This window comes from Falco biarmicus, chromosome 6 (genome assembly GCF_023638135.1).
Source record: "Falco biarmicus isolate bFalBia1 chromosome 6, bFalBia1.pri, whole genome shotgun sequence".
NCBI lineage: Eukaryota > Metazoa > Chordata > Aves > Falconiformes > Falconidae > Falco > Falco biarmicus.
Window position 1 is genome coordinate 56984044 of NC_079293.1, and position 18480 is coordinate 57002523.

General features: G+C 39.3%; 1 protein-coding gene across 6 annotated transcripts in view; it reads left to right on the plus strand.

Moving 5' to 3' along the window:
- Positions 1–5042, plus strand: part of PTPRK (protein tyrosine phosphatase receptor type K) — a 412154-nt gene extending 407112 nt beyond the window's left edge. For all 6 annotated transcript variants that reach the window (XM_056343552.1, XM_056343554.1, XM_056343553.1 and 3 more), the window contains 2 exons: positions 1190–1325; positions 3769–5042. In XM_056343552.1, the coding sequence (XP_056199527.1) occupies positions 1190–1325; positions 3769–3822 (190 nt within the window). In that variant the 3' untranslated portion in view covers positions 3823–5042. The remainder of the gene's footprint in view (positions 1–1189; positions 1326–3768) is intronic.
- Positions 5043–18480: the final 13438 nt, after the last annotated feature.

An 18480-nucleotide genomic window follows, 5' to 3' on the forward strand; every position in this document is an offset into this window, starting at 1 on the left:
CATGTCCTTGTTTCTTTTATAAAAACCAACCAAACAAAATGTACCACTTCTACTGTGGGTTGGCTTTTGGTCAACTTTCTGATTTGTCTCTGTTGGGTCAAGGTACCATGGGAACGAGCATTTTGGGCATGATACTACAGTGATACAGCGTATTGTCTCCCTCTGTACATAATAGCATGTTTTCCAGGTAGAAAATATGTACAGATCAATTTCTTCTGTATGGTTTCAGTAAGGAAGTCTTTTATGCTGGCTGCCAAATAATTATTTCCTATGTATCTCTTGCATGTCGTGTGTTGCATTTTTTTCCAGAAGGTCTACTATATTTTGAATGTTTTAGATTGAAAACTATGGATATAGGAAATCAGATAAAAGTTCTGTGATACAGTACATGATCCTAAAACTTGTTGATAAATGACCGCTGGCTGCTTATCTGAGCCTGATATTTAAATTGGAGCTGGTTTGTGAGTTTTGCAAAGGCAGCATCTTTGTCTCCGTAAGCAGAGAATGACCAACCTCTATCCTACCTTATTTAAATATAAAATTTAAAACTTAGAAATTTAATTATCATTTCTCCTTACTTTTTAAAAAAGCTTCTGTTTAAATGTTCAGGATTAACTTTTGGCCCCTTTCTGCCCACCCCTCCTCATTATCCATGGAACCTTCTGCCTAATTTACACTTAATAAGAAGAAATGCCTGCCTTAATTTCTTTGAAATGAAGATTAAAATACTTCAGAAGTGTCCCCAGAGGTCAACAAGATATCAAATCAGTGATGCCTTGGCATTACTCTGGCTTAGATAATCCTCATACTGTAGGATAACTCGAGTCTCTTTCCAGAACTAAGTGGAAATTATTTTACTTGCATTTCAACTTATTTTTTTATTTCTAATGTTGTAATTGCCATTGAACTTAGGGTTTTATTTCTAATGCCTATGTAAATTAAGCTATAGCATAGCTGGGTGGCGTGGTGGGCTGTAAGGGCAGAATTCAAAAGAAGTAATTGAGAGGAAGGTCAGGAACAGCAAACATCTCAGACCAAACCCACTGGAGCTGCAAGGAGATTGCTGAAGCCTGGTCTCCCCGTGGGACTCAGGAATCAGTCGTGCTCACAGAGTGAAAGAACAGAAACACATTTTGGATGCTCTCATACACCATAGTGACATTTAACCAGCTCTTTTTCTTGCACACAGAAATGGCGGTGGCCGTAGCGGGATGTTCTGTGCCATCGGCATTGTGGTTGAGATGGTGAAAAGGCAGAACGTGGTGGATGTTTTCCACGCCGTCAAGACTTTGCGGAACAGTAAGCCCAACATGGTAGAAACTCCGGTAAGCATGAGCCCTTTGGGGCTACTGCAAACAACCAGGGAGCCAGAGGCTCTCTTGTGTGAGTTGCATTCTCAGTCCTGAGCCCACAAAACAGAGCAAACTGATGTTGTGCCACAAGAGGAAAGGGACACTTTTGAGTCACACACATCAGCATTGTGAGAGGCCAGGCTAAGCATTTTATGCTACTTTTCTTGTAGAAGTACTGTGGCTTTTCACAGAAAACGTTCTGAGTGAACAGAATGCACTTTAAACTCCAAAAATAACCTATCTATTTGAAGAGAAGTTGCAGCAGGTTGTGTTCACACAAACCATCCTGAAATTTTACAGAGCAAGGCAGATCTTGGTAGGAATAAGCTATGAAGTCCAGATTAGTAGCTGGAGATGTGAACATTTTGCTTCTTAATAACAACTGCTGCTTTGGAAGCTGTACTGAATAATGATAATGTTTGTTATTCAGACTTGTAGTAATCAAAATGATACCTCAGAACTTTAAAAATCAAAGACTTGGATCTAGTATGTTGCATATTAACACATAGTATCATAGAACCATTTGGGTTGGAAAAAAACATTAAGATCATTGAGTCCAACAGTTAACCTAAATAATAAAGCAATATAAAAAATAAACTAATATAAACTATATGAGCCTGAGTTAGCAAAACTACAAGACCAAATATTTGCACGTACATTGCCAGAACTTAAAATAACCTTCACTCTTCTGGTCAGTCTTTATGTGTACAGTATGAGCGCATATCCATTTGAGTGATCTGTCATGAAAGCTGAATATTGTGGGAAGTCCTTAAAAAAATTCTCCCAAGTGGATTTTTTTTTTTCCTTTCTGTAGGTGAATGTGAAAGCAGGTTAGACACTGTTAGGGAGTTTCTGCCACTTGACTCTCACACTGCCAGCAGCCAGTGTCACTTTTCAGCCAGATGGCTGCCTACAGCATAAAAATCAGGGATGCCAATTGAAATTAAAAACGTTTTGCAGTGTATGCACAGTGAAAATTGCTTCCGACCTTGTGAACTTGCGTATTGAGCAAAATGGCTGTAGCTGCCTCTTCCCATATTGCCCTTTTTTCCAGGTGTCAGTGTTTGCTTAGGATCAAGGAGCTTCTGTGGCATGATTTGCCTAATTATTGTGCCTCGCTTCCATCCCTTGCGACCACATAAATTAGGAAGATGGTTAAAATATTAATAGATAGAGCATCCTGTAGCAGCAGTGACATGGGGCTATGTATTGCTGGTTTTGCCGCAAGTACTTTGCAGTCTGCTGTGCCATAGATGTCTGAGACACAACATATTGAATTGCTGCCTGGATTTCAGTTCACTGCTGTGAAGAAAACAGGTCAGATCACATGGAAAATTACTTGTGTCACTGTAAAGGGAGGCCAAGGTAGATTGTGTGTGTTTCTGATAAATGGGCTGTAAACTTACATTTCATTTCAAAATGCCCCTGAATTCCATTGTAGCTTTAATCTGCAATTACTGAATTTCCATAGTTCTGTGTTTCTGTTGTGTGGGTTTTTATTCAGAACTCTTGAACAGCAGCAGCTGTTGAGTCGTTAGTTAGAGCACAAACCAGGAAAACCAATATATAACACTGTCATGTGCCCTACATTCAGCAACATGATCAGATAACAAAAATGAGCAGCGCAATAAAGCCTTTAAGATATCCCCACCACTTCCTGCTAATGGATCACGCTGGCTTCCTTTGCGAACAAAAATAAATCACAAAAGCAAATTTGTTTTGTTAGGTTACAAGGACAATAGAGATCGAATTAGTTTTGTTGTTTCCTCTTCTTGCCCTCTCCTCCTTCCTCCTCCTTCTCCCCCAGTATCAGCTCTGAACAGCAGCCTTGTTACGGAGAAATACTAACCACGATGGAGTTTGAGCTTTAACGTCTCTTTTAAATGTGCATCTGATCTCTTGGACATTGCATCGACATGACTGTACAAATGGGCTGTGAGCCCAGAGCAGCTTTGTGTCACAGCTCAGTATTCCTGAGGCATTCACTGGCTGTCCAAGCAGCAGGCGCGAGTTAACTGCTCAGTATCGGCTAACTTAAATATAAATGTTATATCAGAGTCAAGGTGCTTTCACTGCAAGAATGCTCTGACTGACAGAACTTTTCATGTTTGATAAACCAGTTTGTTCAGAAGCTGAAAAAATCAGAGAATCAAATCATTGCATTTCATGGTCAGAGTTTTTTTCCAGTTCATTGGTTAGGATGAGATTTTAAATCAGAGCTGGTAATATATTTTACTTGTGTAGTAGGAAAAAAAAAAAAAACCAAACAGAAACAAAACCCAAAGCATGTCAGGCTTGAGGTTAAAATTGCGTAGTAGTTAGCAACTACTATTCTTGTTTGTAGATATTGCTGCTAAGACTTTAGAATCGTAGTTTAACTTCTCTTCCTGTCCCCAACCCCCTTTTGCCTTTACAGGAGCAATATCGCTTCTGCTATGATGTTGCACTGGAGTACCTGGAATCCTCTTAGTCGGCATGGATGTGACAAAGTTCACCAAATACATGAATCTCAATAAGCTGTTTTGACAACAGTTCTTGATCCTGTGAAGAAAGATTTTAGGGGAAAAGGGGGGTGGGAGGGATTTTAAATTTTAAATGCAAAGTATTTTTCTTATGAAGTTGTGTATCTTAATAAAATAACTCAATCTGTTTCTATGCTTGTATACAGTATCAACATTTAGTGCCACAGAAATACTATTTAATGAAAACCAGAGTCAGAAGAGATTTGCGCAAATTAGGACTTTTCAGTGTTTGTATATGCAGCCGTCTCTCAATTACAGTAAAGCGACCATCTGTTGCATGTATCAATATTTCCTATATGGTATTAATTTTTCTTTTTTTTTTCTTTTGATACATTGTTGAAGTACAATAACAGTGCAAATTGATAGTAAGGTTCATTCTTTATACGTTTCAAGTGTTGCATATATATACTATATATAGTAAAACAAACTGGCTTATTTTGTTTTAATGTGCAATGATGGCTGGATCACATAAAGGTCTTTATAAAGAAACTTAAACATAAGCCAAAGACTCAAGTGTAAATATGTCTATATGGAGAAAGCACATGTATTTATTGTTTACTTGCATTCCTTTTTTGATGGCTGAAAAAAGAAGAATCATTTTTCTTGAAGAAAGCTTTTTTTGCTGAAATCAAGTGTAAACAATTTTTGTAGTTTATTTTTTGTATGTTTTAGTGTAAGTAGAAGACATACTTTTTATGCATAGACCAAGAAACATTGGTATAGTGGTTTTGTTGTGTACATGCTTGTGATTCAAATCCATGTAAACAACTCAGTTATAGAAGGTCTTTAACTACAAGACCAAAATCAAAACATTTTCCTGAAAATGTATAGTTTTTCACAGTTGCATTAGTTATGTACTGATCAAAAAAATATGTAAGGAAGGGCACACATCAGAATGGCCTTGCCTATGACTTGCACAATATTGGAAGAAATTCTTAAGCACCATTAAAAAGGTAAAGGAACCAATTGTTTTCAAAAATATTGAAGCACAGGTCAACAGGAGAACTGTAAGACATATAGATGGCTCTGCGTATGCCCTTCAGGGTAAAAAAGTATTTGTTTAGCAAATTGTACAATTAAGCAATGTTTACTTTTATGTTTACGGACATGTAAGCTTTGCTTCCAAGAAAGCAAAATTTGAATAAACCAATGCCAGATTCTGACTATAGTTGTGGTCTACAAAATACTACTGTGCTTTCACTTAGCTTGTATCCATTTGTTCGGAAGGTTTCCTAGATTTTACCAGCTAAAATCATATTCTGGTCACTTGGTCTTTTTTAGAACTGACAGTAAAATGATAAGGTGCTTTTAAACATTCTGTAAAGTAAGAGTGAATTAAACTTTTATTTAAAGATTAATTTATATTATTTCCTATTTTGATACCCTCTCACTTACTGTCCTTGTTAGGGAGTCATTCTTGTCTGGAAGACTGATATATTTGGGTAAGGAAAATCTCAAAAGGATATTGTTTGTGAAGGTTCCATGTCATCTGCATGCTCTAGTTTCTTCCGTCAGACACATGGAATTACCCATCCATCACTATAAATGACAGAAACGTTTAAAGAAATTCTGCTTCTCAGACTTTTTTGAGTGCCTCCATCCATATTGCATAGCTCCACCTCTTCCAGATTTTAAAAAAGTGTTTTTCTTTTGTCACCCATTGTTAGTTTCTACCTATGAGCAGCAAGGTAAACAAATCAAGTTTAAAAATGTTCACTGGGTCTGGATTCTTAATACTCAAAATTGCTCTTTTTTCCTTTTGCCACGTTGGAAAAGGGATTGTAAGCTGCATGCAACAGCACTGCAACATTCCCAGATTTCTCTGTGAGGTCATGGCATTCAGCTACCTCTGGCGTGCATCATCTACAGCTCACTATCTGGTCACCATGTTTTATGGAAACAACGCACCATCTCCACAGACTGATGCGTCCTGCCTGTTAGACCTGTGTCTGGGACGAAATGGATTGGACTCTGGAAGAGCCTTACTCTGTTGTCCATAAGGGGTGTTTGGAAGATTAGTCTAGAAATCTAGATAAAATTTTTGACAGATGAGTAGCTCTTAGAGTTGTAGAATTTGAAAGCCACATTCCATTCTGACCAGAGTGATTTTAATGTGGGGTTTGTGGGGGCTTTTTCCTGATCAAAAATGTATCATTACCATTAGGCTGAATTAATAGTTATTTTCAGGGAGGGCTGCTGTGCTGGTGGCAGTGGGGTTCATCCCCATCAGTATTTCATAATCCTTGGTAAGATCTTTATGTCCTGTTTCCCCTATGCGGTAAGTATGACTGGTGCAAATGCCGGTATGAATCCTGGCATTGCAGCACACTGTGCCTGAGCATCCCCTGCAGCTAGAAGGTATTGTAGCTGCCGGTGGTTATTCTGCAAATGGGAACTACTCTGCCTGTTGTTCACGTAGCTGACTGTGCTGACCTAATGAGTTTTTGCAATAGCTCATGACTGAAAAAGCTTGTGGGAAGTTCTTGCAAGGCCAGGGAAAAGTATGCAGAGGGAATGTGATGTGTAAGAAGCAGATCAGAAATATCATTCTCCAGTAATGGTATACCTTGGGGATCTCTTAGGCAAAAGACAATAACAGAACCAGCTTTTTAGTATAAAGTCAGGAAGAGACAGTTGGCTTTCCTTGTGGCAGCTCTTTCCCCTCCCTTACCTCATCCCATGGCAGCAAATGCCAGCTTTGTTTTCTGGGAGCACTAGCTCTGTTCCCCTTAATAGGTGCTGCCCTAGTGTCCTTTCCTTACACTTGTGCACAAAGAAAGAGAAGTGGAGGGACTATGAAAACCTGCCCCAGAGGTATTTCTCATAAAGAGAGTGTGCAGTGGAGGGAGAGAAGTATTCCCAACCTTGGGCACTCAAAGAGGGAAATATTTTACTCCCTGAGGAAGTGAAAAACCACCGGCACCAGTATTGCAATGTGTCAGCTCCAGCTCCGGCCCTGGAGCAGTCCATAGTTGTTTCCAGACTCCTCAAAATCTTTCTGCTGGCTACCACCCTTGCTGAAATATTAGCACAGACTCAGTCAAGTGGCTTCAGCCTGCAAGGTACACAGGTTCTGCCTTCCTCAGCAGCATAAACATAAACTGGACCAACAGAAGCAGTAAATACAGAGAGAGCAAATGGGCATCAAGTCAGAATACAAAGAAGTGTGAAAGAGTTCATCCACGGAGGAGTGTGAGATGATTCAAATTTGGAATGAATTAAGTTGAAACTGGTCTAATGTCACATAATGAAAGGAACTAAAGGAGTGTAAAAATTTCCAAAAGTTTTTTAGAGCTCTGTGCTCTAAAACTGAGAAGTGATGACTCATGTCCTAGTCTCCATAGCCACTAGTGGAAGGAGTTCCAAGTGTCGCTTTGATGGCTTTAGTTCATTTTCTATAGAACAGTAATCAAAGAGGTACCTTACAGATGTGTTCGAACTATCTAAATTTTCTCTAAATAAACAGAGCTTAGGATCCAACACTGAATGACTGTATCAGACCCTGATATCCTTGGAATCACCTTAAATCCTTGGAAGTGTCTAAAGCAATATCATGGAGACTGAAGTTTGCTAAAACAAGAGCTACTAAACCTCAGCACCCTGTATGGAGAGAGGTTGCATGCTTTTTTTTTTTTTTTTTTTTTTTTTTTTTTAGACCTGGAATCTGCCTTCCCTGTTCATAGTGATCCAGCTCCAGCAGATGGAGGTGTGAAGAGACCCAGTTTTTGAACTTTTATCTGGGTCCTGAGAGATCAGACCCTAGCTGGTCGATGAGATTCTAGAATTTATGTTTCCTGCTTCTTGGGCTAATTCTGCTGTCAGGAAACAACAGCTTTGAAAGAGGCTTTGCCTTCCTGGGTAAGTCACAGACCTGAGTGAAGCTCGAAGCTTAGTATCCTCAGTATATGCAAGCAGTTACTGGTATTTATTTCACTCAAGAAGTTGCTCAGATAATAGAATTATGTAGTTTATGGTACATCCTAGCCTTGCACAATGTGCTACATTAAGAAACACAACATTCCTTAGAGGAACGTGAAAGCAAAAGCTACTGCAGGAGTGTGCTCTTGCAAAGGAGTTAACAATTTCCAAAATCAAAGGTCTGAAAAAGCAAAGTGGGGAAGCAATGGTAGGCAAGTGCTATGTGTTTGAGACTCCGATGCAAATTGAAATGTTAAAGGACAAGGAAGGAGCAGCCCGAGAAAAAATGTTGCAGAATCATTGCGTGGCCAGGCCACCTGGACTGACAAATGACTGCATAAAGGGCCTCTTTTAAGCTTCATTCTGCTGCTGTGTCAGATGAAACCCTGAGATCTTGAAATAAATGTAAAAGCTGCTTTTATAGTGCCCTGCTTCTGTACTGAAAAGTAACTCATTTTCTGCTGCACTTTCCTGTGTCACCTAGAAGTCTGAATTGAGTTAAGTGATCCTAATCTCACAAAGGAACCTTTGTGGTGGTTTATTGCTAGTGCTCTTGCTTTGTTAAACAGTCAAAGGTCTTGTAACCTCTGCAGATCCAGGATAGTCAAGGATATCTGTGAATTTTCACTTATGTCTTTCCCTTCTGGGGTTGAATAACCTGCTAGGAACAGATTGTGTATACTGAGGATGAGACTTTCAGAATATGCAGAGGTTTAGTCCCATAAATGTCCCCTCAACTTTAGGCAGCAAAACCTTGTCTTTGTTTATTTTTTAACTAGAGGCTGTGTTTGAGCAAAATTTGAGATGCTGATAATATAGAAGTGTTTCTAAATTATTTTAAGCTTGCTGGATGCTTTTTCTTTAAGACTGAGTAAAAGAATGCTGTGAGATGTGGTGGTGGTTGACAGGCATAAGCATTGTTTTGGCCCATACTTCTCAGAAATTAATGCTTTCCCTGCTGTTGGGTTTAGAGTCCTAATTTATGCAGAGATTGACATGTATGATGACAGGCACAATAGGATGCTTACCTAATAATAATGTTTATTAACTGTGCCTTGGCCAACAATGAACAGATGTTTTTGTGCCTTGTTGATATACAAAAGCTTGATTTCAACAGTCTTTTGTAACCCCATCTAGCTTCCATCTGGATCAGAAAATAGTCCTGACTTCACAAATTACATCAAGATAAATTTGAAATCCTCATATGCTCAGAGATTTTTCAATGTCCACTAAGCAAGCAGAAAAAAATTAAGTCTATGTTAAAAAAAAAGAAACAAACAAACAAAAAAAAAAACTCTTTCCTGGACATGGAACCAAAACATGATCTTTCTGCAAGCTTTGGAATACCCTGGAGCTTTTTGGTAATGAGCACAAAAATGGCATCTGGCAAAACACGATATCTCCAGATTGTGATACTATGTGATAATATTTTCCTGCCAGGTGCAAACCAGTGCGAGCTCTTTCCATTTCATGGTGGAAAACTTTTGTCTCTCTTTTGTGTATCTAATCTTTTGTAGACTGGTAACTGAAAGGGCACGGTATTTTTCCAAGTCCCAACATTTTGAAGAAAGTTGCTGTCTTTTTGCACTCCTATAGCAAACACGAAACCAAAGATTTTAGTGTCCATAGAGTTTCTCTCTCAAAGTAAACAGAGCGAGTTGTTTTCTGTAGTGGCCATAAAGCCAAACTGGTAAGTTTCAGAAAAGGCTTGAAAGATATTTCTTTTGCTGAAGTCCCAGCAGGTGAAATCCCAGTCCATTTGCAGCCAAGAACAATAAGTCTCGCTGCTCGTGTGTTGTTATTCTTTCTGATCCACTTGCTGTGTCCATGAGTGGGCACAAATAGCCCATTTGGACTCACAGTCCAAACTCCCTTCAGCACAGAACCTGCTGCTGTAGTCTTTTCCTCCAGCTTCAGGATGAAGTTATGAAACTTGCTGATGATACAGATTAGCAACACAAAATTGCCTCTATTTACTGAAAATGGTTGAAACCACCTGCTGAAGCAGTGTGTGCCTTCATTTTGTGTGAGGTAGAAATCATAGACTTAGGAAGCTGTGGCACTGCTGCAACCTTTTCTGTTGCACAAAATCGTATCATTGAAGCTTCAGTTGATGCAGTTTAACCTGTACAAATAGGTTGCTGCCTAGTTTCATCTTCTGAAACGATCAAGGTTTCCAGCTTACCTTGTATTAAGAAACACAACAGTGTTTGAGCAGTAGTTCTCACAGGTCAGACAGCTTCAGGGATGGGGATAAAAATGGAGCATAAAAGCACTAGGCACAGTATAGGTTTTTCTAATATTTCCTCTCCAGCATGACAAGCTGGTTCAGCTAGTGTGACAATGAGCTGTAATTACAGCTGTGAGAAAATAGCAGTGTGGTTCTGTCTGTGGCAAAGGCTTTTAAAAATGCCTTTTAAAAAAACTGGGAAGAAGTGCGGGCTTTGTTTCTGCTTCAGTGTGTCTTCCTTTCAGGCACTTGTTTACTTCAAATAATAGCCCTGCTTAACACAGACCCTTTCGAAGGTGATAGTCCTTCCAGCAGTCAGTCACAGCCTGCAGCACTCTCTGGCCTTAAATACAAGTAAACTGTTGGTATGTGGGTTAAAGGTAGCAGGTACAGGTACGATGGATGCTATAGTGCATTAAGGTAGGGGAACTGCAAAGGGCAGAGGCCTGAGGAATACGCCTCTTGCTTTTGCACAGGGGGATTTATAAACTTTGTGCAAGAGAAAGAGAATGAAACACTCAGTGAACTGACTGGGACCAGCATGAAGATAGGAATCTTGTTTGCTGGTTATTTGGGCAACAACATAGAAAGAACAGGCTTTGGATGTAAGAATAGGCAGGATGGACAGTACAAAAAATCTAGGCAAGATGGGAACTTCCCAAAAAAGCATGCAGTTATGAAATATATGGAAGGAAATAAAAATCCTAAAAGCCCCAGTCAGTGAAATAGTTTCAAATATTGAGTATATGTCATGCCTGTGGTCAAGCAAGGTTGTTGAATAGATGGTTTAGGCCACTGAGGATGAAAGAAACTGAGCAAGGGCCAGTGTCAAAGAACTGGGCAGTTTATGTGAGCAGCTCCTTCAATAAAGGAGAGATATAACTATGAGTAGGTCTCATGAAAGATTTAAAAAATTATAATCCCTCAAAACCAGGCTTAGTACAGGCAAGAGACTTAGGATCAGCTCACTTACCTCATTTTATGACCTCTAAACTCCACTTGATTTTTGGACTCCAGCAGTTAGCTGCCTCAAAGCCCAAGAAGTGCAGCTTTGGTGGTACCATATTTATCATTGCTGATCAAGAAAATGAGAACAATACTGCTGCAGTGCTGAACATGATCATTCAGATAGTCCTTATCTTAGTTTTGAGGACAAGCAACAAATGAGAAGTAAAGTAAATGTGACAGTAAGTGACAGGTGTGATTTCACAGGCATCTCAGCCCCCACTCCACTGTTAATCGAGAGCCAAATGCTACTTTGCAGATTTCTTTCTGATGCTTGGTTTTTGAAATTATGGTTTGGTTTTGGTTTTCCTTTCTTAGAAGAAGAAAATTTATACTGAGAAAAGCAACGTTAGACATTGTGGGGGTGAAATGAGAAGCATTGTGGGACAGTGTGAGGGGCAGCTGCCTGGCTATGGCCAAGGGGAGCCACTGTAAAGGAAGATTTTGAAGACTGAAAAGAGTTCTGAGTGTCTTGAAAATGTAAGTCAACTTGACAAATGAAATAGCTTCAGAGTCCTACACCATTTAGTGTTTGGGGAAAACTGCAAAAAATGGGTGGGAGAAGAGCACATGCCCTGCAAGCTTTTATCTGTGTTTACAATCCAGCGTGGCAAAACAAAAATTGAATTAGCAGATGGGCTTGGGAAAATCAGAGAACAAAACATGACAATTACTTTGATAATACACACATTCAAGCATGCATTTTCCACATTCTTCACTTGTAAGGCTTTAAGTAACACACTTACTTGGTCATGAAAAGTCTCATCACGGTATCGTGATGTCCTGATCTTGCTCATTACTTAGAGTTTGCTGGTGAGGTGTCTATTCTGGACTTGGCACAGGCCACACAAACATTTAAGGAAGACAGATACTCATCTTTTTTCAGGACTGTGTTGTTCAGATTAGACGCTCTACTCTTACCTGATTATTTTTCTTCTTCTTCCAGTGGTCTTTCCCTTTCCAAAACACAGTACAGATTGTGCAGTTTTGTTGTTTTCATTGGGATTTTTTAATTCTTGTTTTCACCCACATTTTTTTCCTCTACTCTTTCATCTTCTACATCTTAGCACAGGCTGAAGCTAAGCAGGCAGGGATGGGATGTGGTATTATTTCCATAACACATTTCAACTTTTCAGCAGAACGGACCTCAAGGAGTAGTTTCAAATTCACACTAAATGGCTGGACCAGCACATCCCGCCCTCTGATCTCGCCTGAGCCAGGATCAGCTGGCATCTCTGAAAGCAAGCTTATTGCTGTTTGTCACTCAAAGTCTGCTGAGTGCGTTAAGCAGGATGACAGTGACTTAGTTACAAAGTGAAACAACTGCAACTGCTCTTTTGTTCCTTCCAGTGCTTCTCTGGGGTGGGGAGGAGGTGAAAAACCTGCTCCCTTCCAATTCTTTCAAGGTCTGTGGGCCTTAAAAGCAATGTGAAACAGCACAGGAAGAGATTTGGTTAGTGATGTGTTTAGGCGTGTTTGATTTGTGAAAGATTAACACAACAATGTATGGGAGGGGTTGGTTAACTTAGTAGAAGGTCCTAGGTGTTAAGGGAAGGGAAACAGGAATATCTGGGTGTATAGTATGTACACCCGTGTGTTTGGTGTAACTGACTTTCTGTCGTGGCAGGTCCTGAAATGTGCTACCATGATGTGAATTTGAAATGAGACTTAAACATGCACTAGTAAAGGAAGAATGGCAAAAATCAGTTTTCCCACACCCAACTTCCAATAACATTACCATAGCTGATGTCCACATGGAAGTGGGGAGGCATGCTCTTGACTCTTTGGCATGAAGCTGGGTTAAAACACATGGCCCAGGGACAGTATTCAGAAATACAATGTTCTGAGAAGACCAGAACCGACCAAATTGAGGTTAAGCACCCCAAGTTACAAGCATCTCTTGAGCCAGTTCTTATTTTTGCAAGCAAGAAGAAAGAACAAGTCCAGGAAGCAGCATCTTGATGAATGCCTGTCCTAGGGCAGGCTTGGATGAGCAAGGGGCTCTCGTTATCTGCTAGTTTTAGGATGCTGTACAGCATCCTCAGCTGCGTGTTAAAACAAGAATCAGCAAATTTTCTCCAGCATTTTTGTTCAATCTTTGTGCTGTTTTTTGCTGCTGCTCTACTTGCTTTGATTTGATTTTGTTCTCTTTTCTATGAAGACTTTGAGTATTTGGATTGGATGTGGTTTTTTCCCCCTTTTTAAAGTCCTTTCTGTTATATGTTGTATTAAATCTTCTTTGGCAAGCATACTGTGTTCCCGGGTTTTGTAGGTGAGCAGAGAGCAGAATGCAGAAGAAGAAATAAGCAAAATATGTTTGTGAAACTGACTTTGGTGCAAGTGATGGCTTTGCAGATTGCAGATTTCATCCTCTAGCCATGGCAAGTCTGTTTGAATTAATTTGTTGACATAATTCTGCAAGAACACTTATAAATACATTCCTCAGATAGATGTGAAGGGAGCTGTAAACTTTCATTTTTCAAAATGTATCTGTCTATTCATGCTGGCTGATTGTTAGATCTCACAATGTGCTCAGCACCAGAAGGTCCAGGATGCTGTAGTGCCCCCACAGGCTCTCAACACCCTCTGGCTTGGGGTCTCTGGCAGTATGGTGAGGAGAAGGAAGGAGAAGGGTCTAACTGCTGCACTGTATGCTTCACCCAGGAGAACATGTGCTAGGAACACATTGAAGGAGATGCCCAAGGGACACAAATGCTCTTGTATGTCAAATAAATGTAGATGCAACAAACTGAAAAAAAGATGAAAGGCTGGCAGAAGGACTTAAACTCCGAAGTGAGAACCCAAGGATGTTTCTTACAGACTCTTTGATATCTTAGATAATTTAAATTAAGTTTGCAGAGAAGGACAAGTTTAAAGAGCCTTGGCTGGATCATAGCACATGTTCCATACTGCCAGGCTGCCTACAAGAAGAAATGGATGCTCAGTGTTACCACTCTACATGAGAAGTAACGAGATTTATTTAGCTTTGAAAAAGCAGACAAAATAGGTAAGAAAACACATGGTGAAGCTTCTGGATTGAGCATTTTAACAGGAAAGGGCTAAAATACACACTAGAAAAAATAAAATAAATGCTACCTATAGGTTCTTCTTTTGCAGTGTTTTTACAGGTTGTTCTGGAGAAGAGCTCCTGTGCTCTTTCCTCCTCCACAGCTGGGAAGACAGGCTTATTGACCAAATTGATAAAGAAATACAGTTGTTTTCCAGCACTTTTCCAAAGCAAGTCTCTAAAGGCATAGCTTGTCAGAGTGGGAAGTGTGCTGCATGCTCTTAGTGATCTCACTGTTTGTTGCAGTCTACCACAAAGATGGTGAAGGGTGTGGAGGATTCAAAATAGATGTTGGCCAGCAGCTACTGAAAGTACTGCATTTGTCTCTTGTGTGAGGTAGAGGATGGGACGTGTGCTGCCCTCAAGGGCATTAGAGGGATCTTGGTGACCACCCTGTTTATGTTCATGATACCAGGCATGGTGCAAAAGGCAACACTCTGCTCTTGGGAAAGGAGAAATAGGACTGGAAGAGGAAAAGAGTGGGATGCTTATCTTTGCTTCATATGAAGCAAATGTACATTGCTTATGCTGCTCACAGAATTTTTTATGGCCAAGTGTACCAGATTCTGCATTAATCAACAAAACCAATCTCTATTTAAATTGCACTTTCCTGGAACCAAATAACTTTATGGCTAGTAAGTAAAAACAAACAAACAAATAAAAAAAAAATCCAACAACATAAATAGTGCACTAGTTGTATCTTTGCCTGTGATGAAATGCAGATGTGTACTGGCCTCCAACCCCACCATCCCTAGGGATGAGGGATCATGAGGGAAGGCTGAGAACTCCCTGGGCACCGTCTTCTCCCACGGGCTGAAACTCTGGCGGGTGCCAGCCCAGGAGTCTGGCTGCCTCTGCAAATAAAATGACCCTTTATTTCAGATCTTAGCTTTCCCACAGCTTGCTCAGACTTTTTCAAATCCCTTCATCTAAGTTCAATTCTCCTGTGTATTTCCAAAAAATACCCACAACCCTCCAAGAAAGAGGTCCAATTACTGAAATCTTTATACTGCTTCTCCTTAAGAAAAAGCAAGGGACACCTGGAATAAGCCCATAAACGCAGATCCCTTAAGCAGCAAATGCATCTAAGCTTTCATATAGGAAAATAACAATGATAACCAAAATGCCTTGCAGCAAGGTAATATCAATGCCTTGAAAAAGGTAGGAAATCAGAATCAATTTAACTGATATGTTGGCAAGTGTTAACTGCATTTCATCTGGAGTCTTTATTCTTTGAAGAAACTCAATTTTCCTGCAGAAACACTTTGCATATAGATTCAACTTCATACACTGAGTAGAAGTAACTGCAATTAAGTTTGTTCTCAAACTTTCTGAAGCTGTTTCTGAAAATCAGGCCAATTGGATTGTGTGCTTGGCAGACTATCTTTCTGTGTACCTTTTTAGAAAGGTTCCTATTAATGGTTTTAAAAAAAGCAACAAAAAAAAAAAAAAAAAGAGAGGAATGCTTGGTTCTGTATGTATTTTAAAATGACAGCTGATATTTCAGTTGCAATAAGAACAGGAAAACATATTCAGTGCCACTGCTTTATCATTAATTTGAAAGTCAGACAACATATCTGTCATTTAAAATAAATATTAAGGATGACAAAAAAATTCAAGGTAACCATTATTAAAATAAATGTTTTGTTGATTTCTTTTCCCAGCTGCTTAGACTAAACTCTGGGTTCTAATGCTCACATAAAAAGGGATTATTAGTGCTCGTTCTTCTGGTAACGTAGACATTAGAGAGTTAAGGAGTGCAAGATGCCAGTTTTAATTCTAGTTCTGTTAAAGCTCTTTGCTGTCAGGGAAAGTCAAACTGTTTTGCTTCTCTTATGTAGAAAATTGTGAGTTGATAGGTGAAACTTCAGGAATAATTAGTGAAAGTAGATGTGTAAATTCCATTGGGGGAATCAATCTTTCCAAAATATATTTAAATTAATTCAGTGTCCTATTCTTTGAACAGTGGCATGGTGCAAAAAAAAATTATTTTGGATTCCTTTAACAGCATCTAGAAACCTACATTGCCTCTTTAAAAATAAATTACAGCACACCCCACTCAAGAAATCACAAAGGGAGAAAGTGATATTTAAAATTAATTCAAAAAAAATCTGCAACATGTCTTCAACTGTCAAAAATGCACTGAAGATATGCCAACCATATTTCAAAACACTTTTTGTAATTTGAAGATATCTCAAGTAATTTTGACTCCCAAAGTAAATCTTTAATGGACCTGTACTTCTCCCTAAAACTGTGGGATTTCTTTTTTTTTTTTTTTTTTTTTTGTGTCCCTGCCTTCCTTTCTTTTACCTCCTCAAAGAAACCAACAACCCACAGAAACTAGGTATTTAATGAAATCTGCAGAGATGGTTAGGTTTGACTTTTTTCTTTTACTTTTTCTTTTTTTTTTTCAGAGAGAGTAGATAGTTCTGTGCTAGGAGTAGTCAAGTTGGGCTTTGGAGATTTGGACCTAAGCCAGGGCTTTGCCATAGATAATCCATGTAGCCCTGGATAAATTGTAAATTCTCTGCTTTCAGTCTGCTTTGGCAAAATGATGGAAGATAGAGACCGAAATTGCTTAATATTCGCTTAGCTATTGGAATGCTCCAGGTTGGTCAACTGCCTGGATTGACTTTACAGTGTGACACCATGTACAGAGATATTAATATTCTCATGGGAATACTGAATTCATGTTCTGTGCTGTTAAATTAAAAGCCTTAACACCAGCTGAGGATCACCAGGATGGCTCATTTTGTATAAGCACCCATTTTGACAGGTTCCTCTTTGTATTGTAAAGGCCCAGAGCTCCTACTGTATTAAACATTTGCAACTGGCTTTACTTTCAAAATATTTTATAAACATTTAAGGATCAATCATCTTAATATATTTATAAAGATAGGTGCCATTAATTAATACCTGTCAACAGACGGAGGAATTTTTAGCTTGAGCTTTTGAGTCTATACTAGTGCAGAACTTAGAAATCTCAGATCATGTCCTTTTCTCTGTGGTTGAACAAAACAGCAGCACTTGAACCTTTCAGGGCTTTGAATGTCCAATTCATACACAGTACCAAAACTTTAAATGTATTTATTAAGGCCATGGTGTTAATCCCACTTACCGGCAGCTGGAGAGAGAGTTCTGGAAATACATTTCCTATAGTTTACTGCTGTATGTAAACCTATTACTCTTTCTTGAAGAAGTTTGGGAAAGATGCATGTCAATATTCTTTGCAAGACTGTAACTTAAAATGCCATTATCAGCACAGTGTTTATATGGGAAGCCACAACCAACCGAAAGCCATAACTCTTCCTTATTAAAAGCCTACTCCAACCCCTGTTAAAATCAATGGAGGGACCTTTCTGACTCCAACAGGTACAGAACTGCTCAATAAAATGTAGAAAATCCCCACAGGTTATTGTTTAGTCCATAAAAAGTCAGCCAAAAACTTACTGTTTTTCAAAATCTGATGTGTGTACATATGCTTCGGTTCTTTTAAAAGCACTAGGGGATCCTGGTTCTTCAATAGACCATTCACTCGAGTCAAACACTGGCAAACAACCCTCTGGGCTCAGGAGCTTTTTACTAACAGCCTTTTGTTCACACCTGCTAAGCCATTTAAATTTCATATGAAGAGCACGTCTAAGATCTCTCTGCCGAGCTGTAAGGAAATGTCAAAGAACCCAAAACGTAGTTCCTGGAAACGTAAAGGAAAGTTCACAGTACAATCACAGGGCATTAAAATGTTCCAAGATTTTAAAGCCAGGAGCTATCACAATTCACTGGGGTGAGCGCCTGCTTTGTGAGGGTGTTAGGATTTTCAACCCAATCATTTTTGTACCAGGTCCAAAAACTTGGAGCTGAGCAAGATAATATCTTTAGAAGGGCAGATTTTATCTTTATCTATGGGCTTCAGCGGATGGTGAAATAGTATAAATATCTGTGGGTAATCATCCTTACTTTTTAACACAGCTCCTTATTTTAAATTTCAGCAGAATCTTGCTATGCTTTTGTCTGCAGGATTAAAAAGTCGTCTAACCACACTGACTCATACTAGGGGGAGTTTGAGCAGAGGCTGCCCATGGAAGCCAGAATGCTAAAAAAACCCCATCTTTAGGGGGTTATTGAAATATGCTGTGCAATTAGTGCTTTCTATTTTCAGGTGACATTAGAAGAAATTGTTGCAGGTGCTGGAGGATAAGTTATGCAAATATTAGGCTAACAAAGCTAGGTTCCTTTGGAAGGAATGATTTCAATGTTTAAGAGGTGATCATTTTGGCTTTACTGGGCAATTGATCCCATCCACCTATAGCAGTAAAACAAGCTTTTACACAAAGATCTACCCATCACATTGCAACTCATGTTTTGTTTCATTTAGGTCTTTGGCCA